Source organism: Ictalurus punctatus, chromosome 5 (genome assembly GCF_001660625.3).
Source record: "Ictalurus punctatus breed USDA103 chromosome 5, Coco_2.0, whole genome shotgun sequence".
Classification (NCBI taxonomy): Eukaryota; Metazoa; Chordata; class Actinopteri; order Siluriformes; family Ictaluridae; genus Ictalurus; species Ictalurus punctatus.
Window position 1 is genome coordinate 29,886,174 of NC_030420.2, and position 21,229 is coordinate 29,907,402.

Sequence of the window (21,229 nt, forward strand, 5' to 3'; positions counted from 1 at the left end):
CGTAACTGATATCAGAGGCACATCAGTGTCCTTTCCCCTTCGGTGAATTGGCTTCATAGCCTAATGAATTTTCTTCCTTATTGGATGTAATTTATACCCCTAAAAGCAATGGTGGCTCAATGGTTAAGGCTTTGGATAATTGATCAGAAGGTTCCAAGCCCCAGCATCACCAAGCTGCCAGTGATGGGCCCTTAAGCAAGACCCTTAACCCTATCTGCTCCAGGGGCGCCGTATCATGGACTGACCCAATGCTCTGATCCCAGCTTCCTAACAAGCTCGGATATGCAAAGAAAACAATTCCACTGTCCTGTAATGTACATGTGACATTGGGAGAGCATTTTCAAAAAGCTCAGTTTTCACTGGACAAAAATGCCATCTCAGTGTGGACAGACTGTCAGCTGTAATGTTTCCGCTTATAAATAAAGCTAACACTGACTACTATAGCAGAGAAAACCAGACTAATGAGAGAATCCGCTTTCTAAAAATAAAAGGCTGATCTAGGCACAGCATCTGCCATATCCAGGCAGCCATTCATTGGGATGTAAAAAGCGTTGAGCGACCCTAGATCACCTATCTTGCTGAGAAGTGGGTTATACACAATTCCTGGTTAAAGGAACGCGCTCCAGCACCACTGTGCATGTGAATGGGTTGTTGTTGGGTTTTATTTTCCATCTATGGAATGTATTTCAGCTCAAACTGGGATACACATCGCTGAAAAAAGTGGTGAGAAAATTATAACAGACATCTTGAAATGCTGCTTTTTCAAAAAGGTTCCAAAATAGGAAAGAGGCAAAGAATGACGGAGAAAGAAAAAGCAGTAATCCACACACACACACACACACACACACACACACACACACACACACACACAAGGAGACACAAGAAGGAGAAAAATACCGTAGGACACGCAGGACACGGCTATAAATAAATGTGGCGGCTGCTCCAGTAGGCCACTAGTACCTTTCCCCCTCTTCTTTCAGAAAAAAAGGGGAAAAAAATGTCAGGTCCACCTAAAAAGGACTTGTTCTGTCTCCTTAAATCGAATCTAAACTACAGGAACAGTCTGGAGACCTTTATAAAAAAAAAAAAAATAAAAAAAAATAAAAAAAAAAAAATTCCAATCAAAAGAACTCAACCGGAGAACCATTAGGAGTCTTTACAGCATTTAAAATGAAACAAGGTTCTTATTAAAAATAATAAAGTTTATATTGTAGTGAACATCAAACATTTAAATCACTTTGTAGGTCTTAAATTACTGACTGTAGCCCATCTGTTGCTGTGTTTAATGTGTCGCACCCCTCCACCCTATCTATCAATGCGAAGGGACCACCACTGAGCAGATATTATGTGAATGGTGGATCATTCTCAGCACAGCAGTGACACTGACATGGTAATGGCATCTTAATGTGTTGCTGATATTAAAAAAAAATAAAATTCTGAGTGTCCCTACTGGGTTGAGAAACAGTCCATCAGTCAAACATTTTCAGCCACCGTTAGTGCTTTGGTCATAAACTGACACTGATAATAGCAGAGAACAATTAATACAAACTGTGAAATGAGCTAAGTGTACACCTACGAAACAAGGCAAGCCAGCAATATAGTCTAGGTGTATCTGTTTAAGTAAGGAATAAAACACAGCTGTGAAACAGGGGTTGTGAGATTATATATATATATATATATATATCATGCTTGATGCACAACAGAGAAAATGGGTTAACTATTGATTGGCTAGGAGAAAAGAGCATATTTGCATAAAACAGGAAGCACATTAATATAAGAGAGAAACAGCTCCATGTATGGTATTTGGAAGACATAGGAATGTGAGCAAATGGTGCGAGGCTTTATCTGTTCGTACCTGGCTGAAAGTGGTATAATTCAGTGGTAGAAGTGTTAACAAAGGAACAGAGAGGGAAGACGGCTAACCTACAGTCAACTTATCAGTGTGAAGAGTGTTATCCTACAGTAACTAACTCACTAACTCTACTGTAGTAACCATTTCAGTGGGACTGTTGCTAGAACTGGAATTCCACTTGGCGAATACAGAAGAGTGGAGTAAGAGAAACAGTGAAATCCCAGTGTAGTTATACTAAACATCAGCATTGTTGGAACACCACTCATCCAATCAAATTAGTGGATCGGAAGTAACTGTTGTATAACTACAGAAATAACATATTAGAACGCGTGTGGTAATATAAATGGAAAAATGAATGTCACTGAGGTTTTTTTTTGTGTGTGTGTGATTTTATACATCCAAAAATGCTTGATTTTGCTGCAGCTAATGCAATTGCACGAAATTGTTTTGCGCAGTCTTTCACAGTGATGTTTATTGGCACGGGAATCGAAGAGGTTGAATGCACGTTGTGATGATGTCAAGTCACATGATGCGTCTTGGCCCGAATCGGCGGTAATTTAGAAAAATTTCAAGCTCAGAATGTTGCAGTTTGCTTGATTTTGCATTAATTTCTGCGATCGCAAAATCTGGAAATCCTGGAAGGACTGGAATGTGGCCACTTGATCACTTATACTACAAAACATGAATCAGTGGTTGAGAAAACTCTGTGTAAAAGTAGCCTTATATACTTTTTTTGGTGAACCTCTAAAGAGCTAGATAACAAAATGGGCTACAGTATTATGAAAAGTACTGGGTACTAGTTGGGGCTTCAAGATTCTCCAATTCAACTATTTATTCTGAGAAGGGTTTACAGTATGGGTATTTTTCCTCCTTATACATTTAGTGTATTTTTTTCCCAGTGACCTCCAAACACCTCAAAGCTATGTGAACGTGGAGCACTGGTGTGCAAGAAGGCAGTTGCAATGAGTCATCTAAAGGGCAGAACATGGACCAATTGTTCTCTTTTAAATAAGTAAGACGAAGCAGTGCAGCAGTATAGAAGGACAGCAATAATACATTCTGACAGTCTGTTTGCAAGAGAACAACCTTTTGTATTTTTCTTTATGCATTGTATGTAGTGTGGTCAAACCATGAATCCATGTTCCCTGTGAAAGGTCAGCCATGGCCCAGCAGTTAAGGCTCTCTGCTACCGAAAGGAAGGTTGAGTTCAAAACCCATTACCACCAAGATATAACTGTTGGGCTCTTGAACAAGGCCTTTAACTCCTGCCTGCTCCAGGATAGCTGCTTCCTGACGGACTCTATGCTTCGACCCTTGACTTCCCACCAAGCTGGAATATCAGAAAAGAATACTTGTGGTGTCCTGTATGTGTGTGTGTATGTATAATGGCAATTACAAATAAGGCAGACATTTGTTAATTAGCAAGTTCCCTCCCTACACCAGGAAAGATGAAGGCTAGCACATGCTTCCTTTGAGACATTTTCAAACTGCTTTTTCACACACTTGAAGGAAAGCACTATCTGCTCTCTTCCACATACACACTAGCTTGCAGATACCGACGATTGGATAGTGCTGCTGTGATTGACAGGAGAAAAAAAAATTAATGACCTTGCCATAGATAGCTGTGGCATCCCCGGTATTCAAACTCGCCCTCTACTACCAATAGAGTGAACAATAGGTAGGGCACTAATTTCATGTTTTTCTTCGTCTCTCATTTTACTGCTATACAATTATTTAGAAACTTTATTAATTTACTTACGCACCTTTTCCTTGTTCTCTCTCTCTCTCTCTCTGATCTCACTACTGGTCAGTCCTAGGGAAGCGCATGTCTCCTCTCAGACATTAGCTGTTTTAAACATATCCATACATCAAAATGTTAATCCTGCATTGAATCATCTCGAAAGCTCACCTCCATCCTTACCTAATTTGAGACCATACAATGATTTAAAAATTGATTTAAAGTATGTCACCTCCTCATACACAAACATGCACACACACACACGCACACACACACACACACACATACTGATGAGTCCGGAGTCAATAACCCGTGAAAAATAAGCTTTGCAACTCTAATGACTTTGTTTACATCATTAATTTGTGTAAACAGTGGAATCATAAAAAACACAGGCGCGCGCACACACAAAAGAAATCAGGCGTTCAGTAATTACTGAAGAACACAGATGATGTAGTCCTAGGCATAATGGCTTCAAAAAAAATAAATAAAAATAAATAGTCACAGTGTGGTTTTAAAAGAAAATTACACACAAATAGGCTGAGTTTCAAACAATCACTAGGTCAGTCAGGGCAACATCAAATTATTTTTACATTCACACTCAGGAACAAACATGGCCAAGGATTGTCAAATTGTCAAGGCATCATAAAATCATTTTGAGCAGAGCATGCATTTTAGTAAGTACTTTAAAACGATCCAATCACATCTGGAGAACAGGGCAAAGATTAAGGTTAGTCTTAGATGAAAAAAAAGAAATACAATAAAATCTCTGGAGGCTTGGTGTTTCTCCGCTCCAAGCCAACTGGCTGAGATTCTTCTTAAATTATTATTTTTTTTTATTTTAAAAATTTGGGTGCGTACAAGCAGGAAAAAACATCACTCTGTAAAACTGAAGAAACCCCTCCATGAGTTAACTCCAAAAACCCCTGTTATTGATATGTTTTAATAAAAAATGAACACCAGCCCTTAAACAGGACATTGCTTTACCTTTGTTGTACTTCAGAGAACACAATAGCAGTACAGGGTCACTTAGCTGAAAACAAGAAAATGGTCTGTTCCCCTTCCAAACAGCCCCAGAGAGAAATAACTGGCAATGTAAAATCACTTAGTCAATTTTTGGGCCAATTTTCGATTGCTAAAACTGCAGTCCGTTTTTAGTGCTGATGTCTGAGAATTGCTTCATTTGGAGCCGAAAAGCTGGGAAAAGTGTTTATTTGCGGCACAAATTATCCCAATCATAACAGCACTCAAGTTACCAACTAGGTCTCTATGAGGCTGTTTACGCTCAGAAAGCTCTAATACACAGCAAGTTCACAGTTGCAGGAATCCAACTGTCCAGTTTATCCATTTAAACCACCCGTTATCAAGGACACTGTTTAAGGGTGTGGGGTGTGTCGAGAGAGAGACAGACACACTATCAAAGGGGTCACAGGGGGGACAAATAGCATATACAAAACTTTTTTTTTTGCCTGGTGGCCAAGTATGTTCAGTAGATTGTTGATGTAATATTCACCAGCGTACGTGTTTTAATTTTTTATATACTTGACTCATCAACCCACCAAACTAAAAACTACTTTCTATTGACTAATGCAAACTTTTCATTTGGAATAATCGTTTGAACGTAGGGGGCACGGCGGCTTAGTGATTCGCATGTTTGCCTTGCACCTCCGGGGTTGGGGGCTCAAATCTTGCCTCCACCCTGTGTGCATGTTCTCTCCATGCTTTGGGGGTTTCCTCTGGGTACTCTGGTTTCCCCCAGTCTAAAAAGATGCATTGCAAGCTGGTTGGCATTTCTAAATTGTGTGTGCTGTATGAATGGGTGTGTGATTGTGCCCTGCGATGGATTATCCACCAGTCCTGGGTGCCCCCCCACTTGTTCCCCAAATTCTCTGGGATAAGCTCCAGCGCAAATTAAACATAAATAGCGGATATATCAGGGTGCTGTCGAATTCTCGATTCTGATCGGTTCGGGAGGTGAAACTTGGACTTGAAGTAAATCACAGGTTTATATTCATGTGCTCATATTAATACGTTATCGTTTCTATAGTAACGACCAAGCGACAACATGATGAAGATATTGATGGAAGGAGTCTCCAGTGTCAGCACCTTACAGTATATCAGTTACAAGTAAAGCTACTCCCCCCGCCCACAACACTAGAAAGTCTTCAGGATAAAGGGCTTTGTGGTTTCTCGATAACAAGAGGAAGAAAAAAAAAAGTCGCAATTCTCATTAACTATTCTCATTAACTAATCAGACTCAATATAAACATCTATATGTAAAACGAGAGAACACCACAGATCGTAGCCAAAATAACTAAAAAGGATCAAAAATTCTTACCCAAAAAGTTGTGGGGTTGGGCACTGGGGGGCAAATGTGATGCTTCATCACCGGAACCTGAGGAGAGGATAAAGACTAAAGCTACGTAAATCCGCTGCTCTCAGGGATTCAAGTGCTCATTACTTTTCCACAATCTATATTAATGCACATAATTACATCGTCATATTTTTGAGTTAAATTACGTGCCAGCTTTTCAGCCTAATTAATTGGACTTCTGGGCAGCAAAACACGAGAATGGGCTGCACGTTGGAGCTTTTACTTTCCCAGTGGGCTAGCTAATGAATTTATGATTTGTCCATCCCTGCAATGTCAATTAACATCTCGTTACGAAGATTTTATGCCGTGGTTATCACCGAATTATAAACGACAAAGACACACAGGTAAATTAAAATTATGCAACCAACACTGAAACAAAAACAAAAAGCATCATGACATTGTAACAGCATCATATCGAGTCGGTTACGGTGATGTGGAAGTGTAGATTTGCAGATTAAACATTAAATCACTTCTTGCCCTGCGAAAGCAGAGACAATATAACACAATTTCTCTTAACTGATCCTGACAGCTCGATATATTCACATGTACTCCAGTTACTTTAATATATAAAGTATGGTGGCAGCCGTTCATCAATTATTAAAGCCGTCAATGGGATTTGGATTAGAAAACTGATTGCTCGAGGTGAACGGAGCCCAGTCTGTACACTCTATCAAAAAATGCTGAAAAAAATGGATAATACACTGTAATATATTACAATTACAATATACATAGCAAACCTTTATATGGTAAGAGAAAAATATTAAGCTTCGTTACAAACTAATTACTGATTGCATTCGCACATTTACAGACAATTAAGGTTGGGAAATAAAAAGCAATCAAACCCACTGATCCTGGATCAGTTCTCGATATAATCTAACAATAGTAAAGGTTAAGTTTTGGGTTGAAGGAGCTGATCCTACATCTGTGTACAAAGGATTTTATTTCCCCCGGTCAGTTTTCAGCACTGTGTTTGTGCTGCATTAATAATTTCTCCGTCCACACACTTGCAGCTTGCATTACTGACCGAGTGGGGTGTTTTATTTTATTTATTTATTTATTTATTTTTATCCCCACACCGTCTTCTTGCATAACATAACCTCGCATTAGACCGACTCTCTCGCTACAAACATATTATTAATATTTCAGCACAGTCTGATTTGAGTGGTCTGCGCTCTGTAGTCGTTTCTAAAGTTCCACCACAGGAGAAACGTAACCCTTTTTAATATTTATATTAACATTAAAATTTCATTTCATCGTTTCTGCAATATGCAGGCGCTTCACGCGAAACCACGGCACCTTCAAAGATTTCAGACAGCAGCGCGAATCTAATTTCTTTTCTTAAATCCGATTTTTTTTTGACAGTGTCCACATTGCAAATTACATGAGATCAAATCTTTTCTTTTTTTTTTTTTTGTACGTACTGTAGTTGCACAGGCTCACACATCCAAAGCAGTTGTTATAGCAACAACACAGATGTTTATATGCCGAGTAGTGGAAATAAGGCAAAAGTGAGCTAGTTTTATGAACTGGACAATGTCCAGTCAGCTAATCTCGATCTGTTTCGTTCATGTTGTCATTCTGACGTCATGAAGCATATCTAGAAATGCAGTCGTCCCCTCCACTGGTCCGTCCTGACATTGTCGGGACTTCTTCATCGACTGAAATCACCTACAGGGTTAGCTACTTGGTACATGACAGTCACCTGGAATTAATTAGGTGCTAGACTGATGTACAACAATTTGTTTATCAATAAAAAAAAGAAAAGAAAAACAAAGCCACGAAGCTAGCTAACTCATGCTACCTTCCAATTAAATAAGCTAGCTAGAGTTGCACAGAGGAAGCATGTTAGCTAATCACAAACAATTCGTTCGCGAACAGCAAGCAATATGTACACTGTACAACCGGATAAGTTCATTTAACTCAAAACATTTGAGGAAACTAATTACCTCAAAAATTTTACGTTGATAAATCAATTTCTTTAAGCTAAATACACTTAAATATAACAAAAATTGAACTCAAACTTGTTATATTTAACTGTATTTGGCTTAAAGAAATTGATTTATTAACTTAAAAATTGAGGTAATTAGTTTCCTCATTTTTTTTTTTTTGAGTTAAATGAACTATCCGGTTTTACCGTGTATTAAACATAAATAGTTACAAGTAGCTAAACTTATACCAGCGCTCTATTGAATTTATGAATCTGATTGATCAGGTGGTGTGGAATCATTTTTCTTGATCATTCTAACGCGTTATTGTTTCTTTAACACGTGAAAAAAAGTTTGTTTTTTTTAAAAACACAGAGACATTTATGTATGGAAGCTAAAAATGTGCGTAATCGTTGATCTGTGTACGTCAGCATTCATGGAAGGAGCGTCAGTACTTTGTAACAGTCAGAGGTAAAGCTATTGCTTTAATTTTTCTGACAAGTCTTTAGGAGACTGCTTTTTTTTTTTGTCTCGTTAAGAGAGACTGGTGAGGGAATTGCTGTTATAATGTAAGTGATGACAGGGACTAACTTGTTTTGCGGCTGTTCCACAACATTAAAAATGACTATAAATGAATAAAATGTCCGACAAAATTTTCAGCGTCGTGTCTTGTTCCAGACATTAATACCTAACTAGCTAGGTACCTCGGTTATCTACTTAAAAATGACCTCCGTAACGTAGATAAAGACAATGACTTGAAACTGAATATTGGGTTATTTTCTAAGGCTGGTGTCAGGGAGGACCGTATCATTCATCACACTGTCTTAAATTCTATCTGATGTGGGTTTTTTTTTTCTCCCCCCCCAATTAAGACTGCTCAAATCAAACAAGCGACAGAAAATCAGATTTTTGCTGCGCGTCTGAAAATAGCTGTAAAATCAGACTCTTAGGATTGTTTAAATTCAGTGTCAGTCTACTGTGCAAACGGCTCGGATAGGCTGCTGTAGCTTCCGCACTACTGGCTGCTCTGATGTCTGGGTCCAGTGATGGCAAAATGAACAGATCCAGTCGCTCATTAATACAGCAGAAATGGAAGAGAGGAAAAAAACTAAACAAAACACAGCACACACAAATCTTTCAGTGGTAACAGTCAATGTCAGAACTGAATATCGTCTGGAGAAAAGAAAAAAAAAAAAAAGGAAGAATGTTCACTTCATTGCAGCAGAGCAAAATGTAAGAACTCATTTTAAACACACGAAATATATATATATTTTTTCATAAAACAGCCCAGAATCCATTTCCCTCCTCTGTCTCTGGTTATTAATTTAAAAAAAAAAAAAAAAAAAACAGAACACACACAACCTGAGGATGAGATGAAGTTTCCGAGATCATTTCCAGTGCGGGGACTTTTGACCTTCGGTTTATTTGATCCATACGTTCAGCCCGGTGCCGAGTAGCAGCCTGGATTTCTGGATTTCCACTCATTCAAGCTGAAGTAAAAGAAGATTAAAGGAATGCCTCGCCCACACAGACAGGACAGAAACAGACAGAATGTGGGTCGGGTCACTTCATCGTGTTCGTTATTGAGTCAGTACTGAGTAGCTGCTCGGTTCTGAACGTCCTCATCTCTTGTAGTGGCGGGGAGCGTCCGCGAACATGTATTTAAGTCTGTAGGCTTCGGCGAGGAGTAAACCCACCTCCTCGTTGCCCCAGTGTATCGTGGGTAGGTTCTGTAGAAGCATCAGCAGACCCTGAATGAAACAGGAAAAAGGATGCTGCCTGATTAACACTACAGAGAATGTTAACATTCACACCATTCTCTTGACACATAATGGATCTAAACGCAAACATAGGATTTCCTTCCAATATTCTTCCGCTGCAGATTCAGTTTCGATGTGTTGCTTTAAATCGCAACGCAAGACGAGAAAACGTAAAGAGTCTTTGATTTATGGGGAGCATCTGCCTTGAGCTGCATGCGTGTGTTTACTATAAACATCAAACTCAGTATGTCCTAAAGGGAAAGTGAAGGATTATTTACTGGAGGAACTAAAAAGAGATATTCTCCCTGATGGAGGTGAGAGAGAGAGAGAGAGAGAGAGAGAGAGAGAGAGAGAGAGAGAGAGAGAGAGAGAGAGAGAGAGAGAGAGAAATTTTCACAGCTGAATTTTAAACTTGTTTCCCAAACAACAGTGGCCGAAAGAGAGCGTGAGAGATAGAGATGGAGATGGAGAGATTTAGAGAGGGCAAGAGAGCAAAGGCGAGATAGAGGGTGGGGAATAGAGTAAGAGGCAGTGAGAGAAATAAAGAGCGAGTGAGGAAAAGTTAGAGAGAGACAGGGAGATGGACAGAGTGGGAGATTGAGAAAGAGAGTTAGAGAGAGCAGGAGAGCATTAGAGAGAAAAAGAGAGAGCATGAGAGAGCAAGCGAGAGAATGAGAACGAGACAGCGCATTAGAGAGAGAGTGAAAGAGATAGAGAGAGAATGAGGAAGAGAGAGAGCACAATAAAAAGAGGGGAGAGAGAGAGAGAGAGAGAGCAGTAGGTATATACAGAGACACATAAAAGAAGATAAAACAGCTGCAGGAAGAAGAAGAGCTTGACGCTTTAAAGGACTCTATAATGAATGGATTTGGTAGTGTGTGAAATGCAGTTATAGTGATGCTGCTGCACTGCCGGCCCAATTACTCCAATCAGCACGGAGTGTGTGTGACGGGCCTACATGCAACACAAGTGTGTGAGTGTGTGTGCTTGCATATTACACACAACACATCCTTGCTCATCCATCCACACACTTCCATATTCATTCATCCATCCATATGCTCACTTATCCATCCATCCATCCATCCACATGCTCACTTATCCATCCATCCATCCACATACTCACTTATCCATCCATCCATCCATCCATCCACATGCTCACTTATCCATCCATCCACACACTTCTTTATCCATTCAACCATCCATCCACCCACACACTCACTTATCCATTCATCCATCCATCCACACACTCACTTATCCATTCATCCATCCACATGCTCACTTATCCATCCATCCACATACTCACTTATCCATCCATCCACACACTTCTTCATCCATTCAGCCATCCATCCACCCACACACTCACTTATCCATTCATCCATCCACATGCTCACTTATCCATCCATCCACATACTCACTTATCCATCCACCCACACACTTCTTTATCCATTCAGCCATCCATCCAGCCACACACTCACTTATCCATTCATCCATCCATCCACACACTCACTTAACCATTCATCCATCATCCATCCATCCACACACTCACTTATCCACCCATCCATCCATCCATCCATCCACACACTTCCTTATCCATCCATCCATACACACTCACTTATCCATCCATCCATCCATCCACAAACTCCCTTATCCATTCATCCATTCACCCACACTCTCACTTATCCATTCATCCATTGTCATCTGTCCACACGCTCACTTATCCACTCATCCATCCATCCCCACACTCACTAATCCATTCATCCATAGTCATCCATTCATCCATTCCCACACTCACTAATCCATTAATCCATCCATCCACACACTTACTTATCCATTCATCCATAGTCATCCATTCATCCATCCATCCACACACTTATCCAGCCATCCATTCCCATCTTTTTACTAACACACCCCCACCTGTCATACATCCACACATCTAAACAGTCATTAATCCATCTTCCACAGTACCTACTACTACACACACACAATCCCCATACACATGCATCCACGTACACACTTCTCTACACTCACCCACATACCCACACACTCCTATCTATAGAAACACACACATATCCCCACCTATAGAAATTACGCACATATCACCCATCTATTCACACGCCTCCACCTTCACACCAGTACACACACACACATTCAAGTACCTGGAAGTCCAGCATGGAGAGGATCTCTTTTCTCCACTTGATGAGGAACGCTGCACAGACGTACAGGTGGAAATGTGAGAAGCCCTCTGACTCGGCCTGCAGTAATAACACACACACACACACACACACACGGTACATCATTACAGATGCATCTGCAGCTCATTAGAAGTGTTTATTTAAATAAGACAAGTGGAAGAAAGAAATAGCAAGTTACGCCATCATTAGTAACAAAGCGAGCATTACAGTACCTCTCGGTGTCTCAAGAGATGACACCCCCACACCTCACTTGTGTGATGAGTTCAATGCAATACTTACTTTGAGCTACTTGAGGAGAGGCGTGTGCTTATAAATAGGTTTGTTCTTGTTTTCTGTTTGTTTTGTTTTTTTAAATTGCTTTCTGCTTGCTTCGCTCAGTGTATCGAGTGAAAAATGGGGAACAGGGAAAAAGGAGTGTCTGTGTGAAAGAGAGAGGGGGGCTGAAAACAAAGGAAATAAAGATAGATAGAGAAATAAACATTAAATGAGGAAAAGACCAACACACCAGCAGCAAGTCAGAAAAAGAGCGAGAACCACAAAGAACTAAGACAGATAAATCAACAGAAAGAGTGCAGAGCAGAAAAAAAAAAACGTGCTTCGTCCAACTCTTTTTTTTCAAGCGTAAGTGGGCTGGAGGTGCCATGTAATTTCAGCCACACTACCATGTGCCTGGCTTTCTTTTCCCTTTCTCTCACATGTCTTTTCCAGGCACTAATTGATCGTCCCGAGGCAGTCCTGTGTGTTCCAGCTCTAACATACAATTACAAGCGTACGAGAATAAAAGGGAGAATAAAAGCAAGCGGAGGGGAGCGGCTTGACTCCAGGATGTGCTCTCGGCCTCCTGAGAGAACAAGAGGGTAAAAAAACAGCCCTCTTTTAACCTCTTTCCTCTGACTAATGCCTTTTCTTTCATCTGCATGTTTACAGTGATAAACAAACAAGACTCTTTCATAACCGTGGGGCAATATTGCAACAGTGGTTTAAGCCCTGAAAACTGAGTAAAGGAACAAAACATTCAGGGATGTGCTTTTATACAAAAAAAATAAATAAATAACCAACTGTTAGTTGGTGTGATGCGGCACAAAGCCAATGTACTGTTTCCACCCTAAAGTTGATTCTTTTCCATGCAGTGTATTTTTTTTTCCTCTCACATCATGGTCTGTTTGAATACTCGATTCTGATTGGCTGGAAGGTGTGCGTTCAAACCGTATAAAGGAAGTTCCAGTCAGTTTACATCACCGTTTCAAATCAACGCGCTTCCAATAAACAGCTGTAGTGGTTAAACACAGCTTCAGTATTAGTAGAGACGCGGCACAGACGCAGGTAACTCACACACACTTTAACCTGTCAATGCTTGCAGGTGACCATGGTATAAGTGGGATAATGCACGGCTAGGTGTGCATGACACGATTTTAATGCACGTCGGCTGCTTCTTTTCTTCCACGTCGTGCATTAAAATCGTGCACACATAGCTGTGGATTATCCCTTACATACACCCCAGCATTTGGTCAGCACTTCCATTTCTTTATTAAAGAAGAATGACGTGTGATACTTTTTAATCTGTTTATGGTTACGTTTCATGTTGTGGAAGGTCCGCAAGACATGCCACTCTTTTCTCTTCACTTGGTCTTAAAACAAATTTTAAAAAATCTTGACATGCCACCTTACTCCTGACTCGTGCTAAGCATGGACAATGGAGACTCCGTCCATAAATGTTAAAGAAACGTGTCCTTACAGACAACTTCACCATAATACATTGTACGGTGTTAAATAACATGCCTCTTGTCTATAAGATGCAGCTGTGGACCAGATCATTCTAAATGGAGCAAATTCAGAGTGTTGAAGCTGAAAATCCTGATAAACACGTCATTTCTGGGGGAAAAAAAAAAAAAACAAAAACAAAAAAACTTTCTACTGAATTAACTAAAAAGGCACTTCTTTAAAATGTCATGTTTTCTTGGTTGATGACTCTCAATGGAAAAAAAAAAATCTTTCAAAAAAAAATTTCAAAAGGGGAAAACTGCAAGGAAAAAAAGATAGAATTTGGAAATTACAAAGTAGAAATCAGTCTCAAAGGGACAAAAAAAAAAAAACGGAGAAAAGAGACAAATCAAAAGAGTTCTGAGACACGGGGATGAAAAGCAGTGAGGAAATCCATCAGGGGATTCAATCTCTTCATCAAGAATACAAATGAATACTGGCAATGAACACCGCACCCAAGGTCAGGCCTTTTTTTTTTTAACCAATTATAATTGTCTCTCTGAACTACATAAACCACATTTATCAATGCTCTCAGTGATAACGTACACTCTGGGCTATTTTTCATTCTGGCAGTGAACATCAGTTTGTGCTATTTATTCTACAGGAACATTTCCATATGCATTAGTGGTGGCGATCGGTACGGAATAAAACACTGCTGTAATGGGAAACTAAACAACGATGGCATGTGTGTGATGCAGAATTACTGCGAAGTTACATAACATATATAAAAACGTGTCCTGGAGTGTTTATTCCTTTCTTCATACCATGGTGTGTCTGAATACTCGATTCTGATTGGCTGGAAGGTGTACGTTCAAACCGTATAATGTGGACGTAGTTCCAGTCCGTTTAATCACCGTTCTAAATGAATGTGCTGCCTATAAACAACTGTGACCATAGTAACATACAATTGAATTCAGTAGTTAAATTAGTAGAGATGCAGCACAGGCACAGGTAAATCACACACACGCACCTCTCTCTCTCTCTCTCTCTCTCTCTCTCTCTCTCTCTCTCTCTCTCTCTCTAATAACTATTTATTAAAATCGTGTAACACACACCTAGCCATGGATTATCCCTTACTTATAAATTAAAGAATGACACATTGTACTTTTTATACTTGGTGTGCACTTAGTTACCTTTAATGTTGTGGAACAAATTCCTTCCTGTTATCACTTACGTTACAGCAGCTATAAACAGTGGTAACTTCTTGGAGACTCCTTGGCGAATTACAGAGAAACCTTCTCTGAAGACTTACTCATAGTGGAAAACTTCCTGACTCCTCCGAAGCCCTGACACTGAAGACTCCTTCCGTAAACGTTAAATAAAGCGTCTCCTTACAGAAAACGCTCACGATAGCAACGATTATACATGTTTCTCTGGTGAATAACAAAACGTTTATTAATCCGTGTATTATATGGAGTAGAACTGCTGTCAGAGCTGCTGTTAGAGAAAATGAATCAACAACAGAATTCTGACCAATCAGGTTTGAGAATTCCACAGTGCTGTGATATAAGTCAAAGATATGAAATGACAATACTTGAAGACATTTTCACTATACATAATGTGCGATCTGTATTGCAGTATTTCAGTCAGTAACTTGTAATAAACTGCTACTACTATTGAAGAAAATGGCAAAAATGAATAACTCAGTAATATGTTTATCTAATATTTAGCATTACGCTTTAAGAAAATGAAATGACCGATACAAATGGAGATTTTAAACGCCAGTTAGCTCGAAAAAAAAAAGCATTTGTGTGATGGAAAATCTCAATATCCATAGCGTACGGTCATTCTGTCCATCCTAAGTGAGCATACAGTAGGTATTTGTTTGTGTTCGTTTTATTGAAACTCCAATGTCCTCTGGTTATATTGTTTGCTTTTCTTGTTTATTTACTCGTATTTTTGTTTTTCCTTTACAAAATATTTTTTGCATGTTTTTATTTACACTCCTACTTGGTTTTATGATTTTTCCAGTCCTTATTTACTTTATTTCTTGTTTTACTTGTCCTAATTCTATTTTAAACGATGAAGACTATTGTTACTATTTTTTCCATCACTTGGTTTTTGCTCTTGTTTAAGCTGACCTTGAAATCCTGCTAACAGACACATTTTTTCTGCACGTGTGAACAAAAATAATTGGCGAGGCGCATTTCCGAATCTGAATGTAAAACGGATCTGTTCAGAGCACTGACATCATAACCAAAGGCAGCCAAGGTTCAGCCTACACACTTTTACTTCAGAGTCTGCTTGTTCAGAGCACTTGAAAGACTGGAGGCGGAGAAAACTGGCACTACAACCTGGTAGCAATTTGTTCACATTTGTACCAAACGATGACCTTCACCACAATGTTGTAAATTTCTGCACCATAAAAGCAATCCTGATTAATTTTTCAACTGTCTTTGTCGATCTCTTTTGCTATTTTTAAAAGGCGCATAGTGATCCATATTCAGTCATCCAGCCTCTATTTCCCCCCCAACGTGGTGATGATTTTCGTGGTCAAAACATCTGAGTTCAGTCTTATTTGAAACTGATTTTCAATGCTGTGATCACTCTGTTTTTTTTTTTGTACTTTTTGCAGCCCTGAGAGCCCGGAGTCCTGTGTGTTTATGTAATTGTGAAAGAGGGGAACCAGTAGATTTATTCTAAACATTCGTTTGAGGTACCAATAATTTTGCCACTTTTTAAATTAAGAAAAAAAATACAATATTTAAAAAGTGTGAAAATCATGAGTGACAAACATGAATGGGTGCCAATAATTCTGCAATGGGCTGTAAGTGGTTATATGAAGATTTGCATTGCTGCTGACACGCAACCTTTGGATTTTTTCCAATATTTGCTCCCTTGTCCTTTCACTATGGGGGGGTGTGTGTGTGTGTATACCTGGTACGTGTCCCACAGGCGGATTGTGCAGCGCAGCGGCAGCTCCCTCATCAGCAGGTTGTTCATCCAGCGGAAGGCGAACTGCAGATACTCCACCTCACACTTCTGGAAGTGCAGGTGCACGTCCTCTGCATCAGGACAAACAAAAACATGACACGTTGTGACACGGTTCACAATTTTCACTTTAGAAATGTGTAAAAAGAAACACCACCCATCTTGCGCGGATCTCTAGTCGTCTCATAGCTCGACGTTTACATATACGTAAAAGAAGCAGCCTGCTGGTTTCTCAATCATAAACGCCGTCAAATTGGGCCCACACTTGTCCCGCCGAATTTAGATTACAGCCTCCCACCGCGTTCCACATAATTACATTCGACTGGAAATGAAGAGAGAGGTGCAAGCCGAGAGGTGCGGCGCACTGAGAATAGGGACGTTTTAATATATAAAGCATCCATTCAGCAGGGAAAAGGAAGAATAAGGACGGCGTTAAGAAGGAGGCTCTATCGACTGCACCCGTGATGGATTTCAACAGAATCCTGCCGCATCTTGCAGAGGGGAGAATGAGCGAACGCGGATCTATCAGAATGATAATGGACACTTTAAAGGACTCAAAGCAATAGAGGAAAAAAAAAAATCTGAATTTCAAAATACTCTCGTTGTTGACTGTTCTTGATACATTACATAAATTTCACTTCGCATGAGATCCCAAACGATCAGCTGTGTAGTGCATGAGGAAAGAAATTACACTTTTAATCCCAACTATATATTCTCTTTACATTTCAATTTCTAGCACAGCCTCCCTTTATTCCCCTTTATATTCGGGCAAATCAATTCCTCCTTCTTTCGTTTCCATTTTTCTTGTTTCTTGAACAATGTGCTAATTGTGGGACGTATGAAGGAACTGATTACTCTTGGGACACCTTTGAGTCTCCCAAAGAGAAGGTCATCAGAAGGTTGCCACTCTCAATCTTGTGCTAGTCTTACAAATTTCCCTAGTGCTGGCCCCATTCTCCTTTTGCTAGTTTCAGTTTTATGCTAGTCTCACAGCTTTCCACAAGGCATCAGCTTATTGGTATTCGCAGGATTAATTACAAATGCAAACAATAATAACTGCAGATGGCAGGATTGGTGAAACGTTTTGCAAGTGATTGTGGGATTGGTCAAGTGTGTCTACAGGAGCAACTGGGATTGGACAGAAATCCTTTGGGGGCAGATAGTAATAGGATTTCTAAAAAACCTGCGCAGGGGCGTCCCATGTCCCAGTCTTAGGACTTTCCCTTTGCTAGACTTAAGGCCTTAGCATACTTAATGTGGAGATGACATCTATAAGGGTTGCACAAAGAGAAAACAACTTGGCCAGTTTACAAGCTCACCACCATGTGCGAGTGCTCCAGTACTGCAGGTATTAAAATTTCATGACAATTTCCATGATTAGGCTTAGCGGTTAGAAAGTTTGCCTCGCACCTCCGGGGTTGAGGATTCAAATCCCGTGTGTGCGGAGTTTGAACATTCTCCTTGTGCTTTGGGGATTTCCTCCGGGCACTCAGCTTTCCTCTCCCAGTCCAAAGACATGCGTCGTAGGCTGACTGGAATTTCTAAATTGTCCGTAGTGTGTGATGGGTGTGCGATTGTACTTTACACTTTGCGATTCTAAAGTGATCTTTATTGGTCGACCACTACTGGGGAGGGAAACAATGGTCATGAATTTCCTCCATTTTTAAATCTTTTCTGTCGGACTGTGGATTGGTGGAGTCCAAACTCTTTTGAGATATTTTTTTTAAAAACCTTTTCTGAGGTCCTCAGAAATCTTGTGTATCATTAGGTGAAATTGATCGTGTAGTGATACACTTCCATGTCTTGTGTTAGTCTCAACATCATACTAGTCTCTTTGCTATTCTCAGTATTTTTCTACTCTACGATCAATTCCAGTACTGTTAGGCTGTAGAGCAAGACTACCCCTTGATTGATCCATGGGCCCCATCATTGGCTGACCTAGCACTCAGCACTTTGATCTGAACTTTCTTCTAACCTATACACACACAATACTTTTCATAAACTAAACATGACCCTACAGGTTGTGTGCAGAAACTGACATTTTCAACTGGTGAGTTTCTGGAAACAAACACGGACGAGAAGAGTCGTCAGCTTTGCTACACAGCGGTAGTTCAGTGTTTACGTTTCTGTGCTAGTCACCAAAAGGTTGTGAGTTCTCAGAATGCCATGACTGGGCCAGTAAATAAACCACTTGTATTGCCTCATTCGTAGGATCTCATTGGAGAAACCCTTCTACAAATTGCATAAAATGTGAATGCATTAGAGAGAGAGAGAGCGAGAAAAAAAAAAACACTCTACTATGCAGCGCCTTGGCCTTGCAGGACAAAAGCCTTGCATCAAAGGATCTTTCTGCTGAAAGGACAAGAGCCAAAAATGCTGACTGAAGCCAAACGGACAAACCATAATAATAATTTTAGTCATGGTCTGTTAACTTTCACTTCCGTTGTCAAAGTTTCAGACTTGATAATGAGCCCTTTATATTCATAAGGATATGACAGAGGAGCTGACCTCAGGTTAGCACTTACACTAGAATAACTGCATGCAATACCAATGAAGAGATATGTGAAGTAAAAGAGGGGGGGTGGGTGAGAGAGAGAGATAATAGTAGGTAATTGTTCTAAAAGGATCACTTAATTGCCACAGAACCGATGTTCCGAACTGATTTTAATGCTTTTTTTTTTTTTTTAAGGTTCATACTGCGCACTTTTTACTTCTCTACTAGTAAAATAAAAAAATAAGAAAACCATCATAAAATACAATAATAATGTGCGCAAGCCGCTTTTTTGTTTGCCACATTAAAGCAATTTAAAGTAAAAAGCTTTTCAAATGTCACTGCACTTTCTTGGAGCTTGTCTGATTCAGATGTTCTTTAAAAAGGTTGACTTTGAAATTATAAGAGAAGTAACTTGCTCTAATGTTTGTTTATAACAGCCGTTCTTTGTCTTATGTTACGCGCTAGAGCGATATACCACTATCAAAAAGTGAATATATAAAGTAATGCTAAATACCTTGGTTGTACCTTAAAAAGAATAATTTTAATACTTAAATACTTGAAATTCTAATACTGAACAAAACAAAGCACGTGGAATAATACATTTTAATTCCTTGTTAGCTCTGTTAGCATCGCCCGAGTGAATTTCCTTTCCTTCTGCTCGTTTTATCGCTTTTGCTATGTTTGCTAGTTTAAACTATGCTAGTATTAATAATGCCCCTTTTAACAGTCTCACTCTCATGTTATCGCTTCTCCAATGCTAGTCTCGGCACACCAACTTTTGCTAGCCTTTGCCTTAATTCCAGTCATATTGACCTTCTCTTTTATCAAGGGAGTGTCTCAATCAGCTCCCTAGTTCAGTTGACAGGGCACTGATCAGGGAGTCGGCCATTTTAAGGGCTGTCTCAATCGCAAAAGCATTCCAGTGTACTGGAACTTTCGTTTGATAAAAAATTTCTCTTACTGAAAATGACATCATATTTTCTGAAGCCTTTCAACTAGAAAAAAAAAAAAATGGCGGACAAACTCTCAGCCAACTGCGTCTACAAATCTAAGTAGCTTGTTGTTGTAGCTTGCAAATGATTACTCATGTTAGTGATTTTTAAGTTTATTAAAAAGTCTAACAACTTAATGTTTAACGCTTTTGCAAAATCCACTAGCTACAAAATATGGAACTACTCCTAGACTAGCTTATGACTATATCATTCGTATGCTTGCCATGACTTTTCCCATGCTAGTTATGACATTTCCCATGCTAATCGCATTCCTATGCTAGTCATGACTTTTCCCATGCTAATCTGTCTTATGCTAGTTATGACTTTTCCCATGCTAATCTCAGTCTTATGCTAGTTATGACTTTTCCCATGCTAATCTCAGTCTTATGATAGTCATGACTTTTCCCATGCTAATCTCAGTCTTATGCTAGTCATGACTTTTCCCATGCTAATCTCAGTCTTATGCTAGTTATGACATTTCCCATGCTAATCTCATTCCTATGCTAGTCATGACTTTTCCCATGCTAATCTCAGTCTTATGCTAGTTATGACTTTTCCCATGCTAATCTCAGTCTTATGATAGTTATGACTTTTCCCATGCTAATCTCAGTCTTATGCTAGTCATGACTTTTCCCATGCTAATCTCAGTCTTATGCTAGTTATGACTTTTCCCATGATAATCTCATTCCTATGCTAGTCATGACTTTTCCCATACTAATCTCAGTCTTATGCTAGCCTGATAAATCCACCCTTTGATAGTTTCCCCTTACTAGCAGCTATTATGCTAGTCTTATGGCTTTTCTTTTTGTCATTTGCAAGGACTTATGAAGGTCACTTTACACCTGACATGTTTCTAAATCATCTCTCTCTCTCACTGTACGTGTGTGAGAGAGAGAGAGAGAGAGAGAGAGAGAGAGAGAGAGAGAGAGAGAGAGAGAGAGATGGGTGTCACATATGCCACTTATGCTTCAATTTTAAAAAGCCTTTAGAGGCAATTATTCCGCGTCACGCTTTGCTTGGTTTACGCACCATTTGATTTTTTTTTGACACAGGAATAAGCGAAGAGTACACTTCATAGAAATGCACTGAAATAACACATTTATATTTTATATTCTGAGACCTATATTTAATATCACAATCTACAAACATGTCACGACTGTGCAACCTGGGGCTTCATAGCTGGTTGGCTATGTTAAGTATACAGGATAATCAG

At 39.6% G+C, this 21,229-nt stretch overlaps 1 protein-coding gene across 2 annotated transcripts in view; it reads right to left on the bottom strand.

The window, feature by feature from the left end:
* Nucleotides 1-3,898: 3,898 nt before the first annotated feature.
* tbc1d22b (TBC1 domain family, member 22B) overlaps nt 3,899-21,229 on the bottom strand; it is a 60,093-nt gene continuing 42,762 nt past the window's right edge. For both annotated transcript variants that reach the window (XM_017468916.3, XM_017468915.3), the window contains 3 exons: nt 16,477-16,604; nt 11,803-11,898; nt 3,899-9,637 (listed from right to left, as the gene is read on the bottom strand). In XM_017468916.3, the coding sequence (XP_017324405.1) occupies nt 9,509-9,637; nt 11,803-11,898; nt 16,477-16,604 (353 nt within the window). In that variant the 3' untranslated portion in view covers nt 3,899-9,508. The remainder of the gene's footprint in view (nt 9,638-11,802; nt 11,899-16,476; nt 16,605-21,229) is intronic.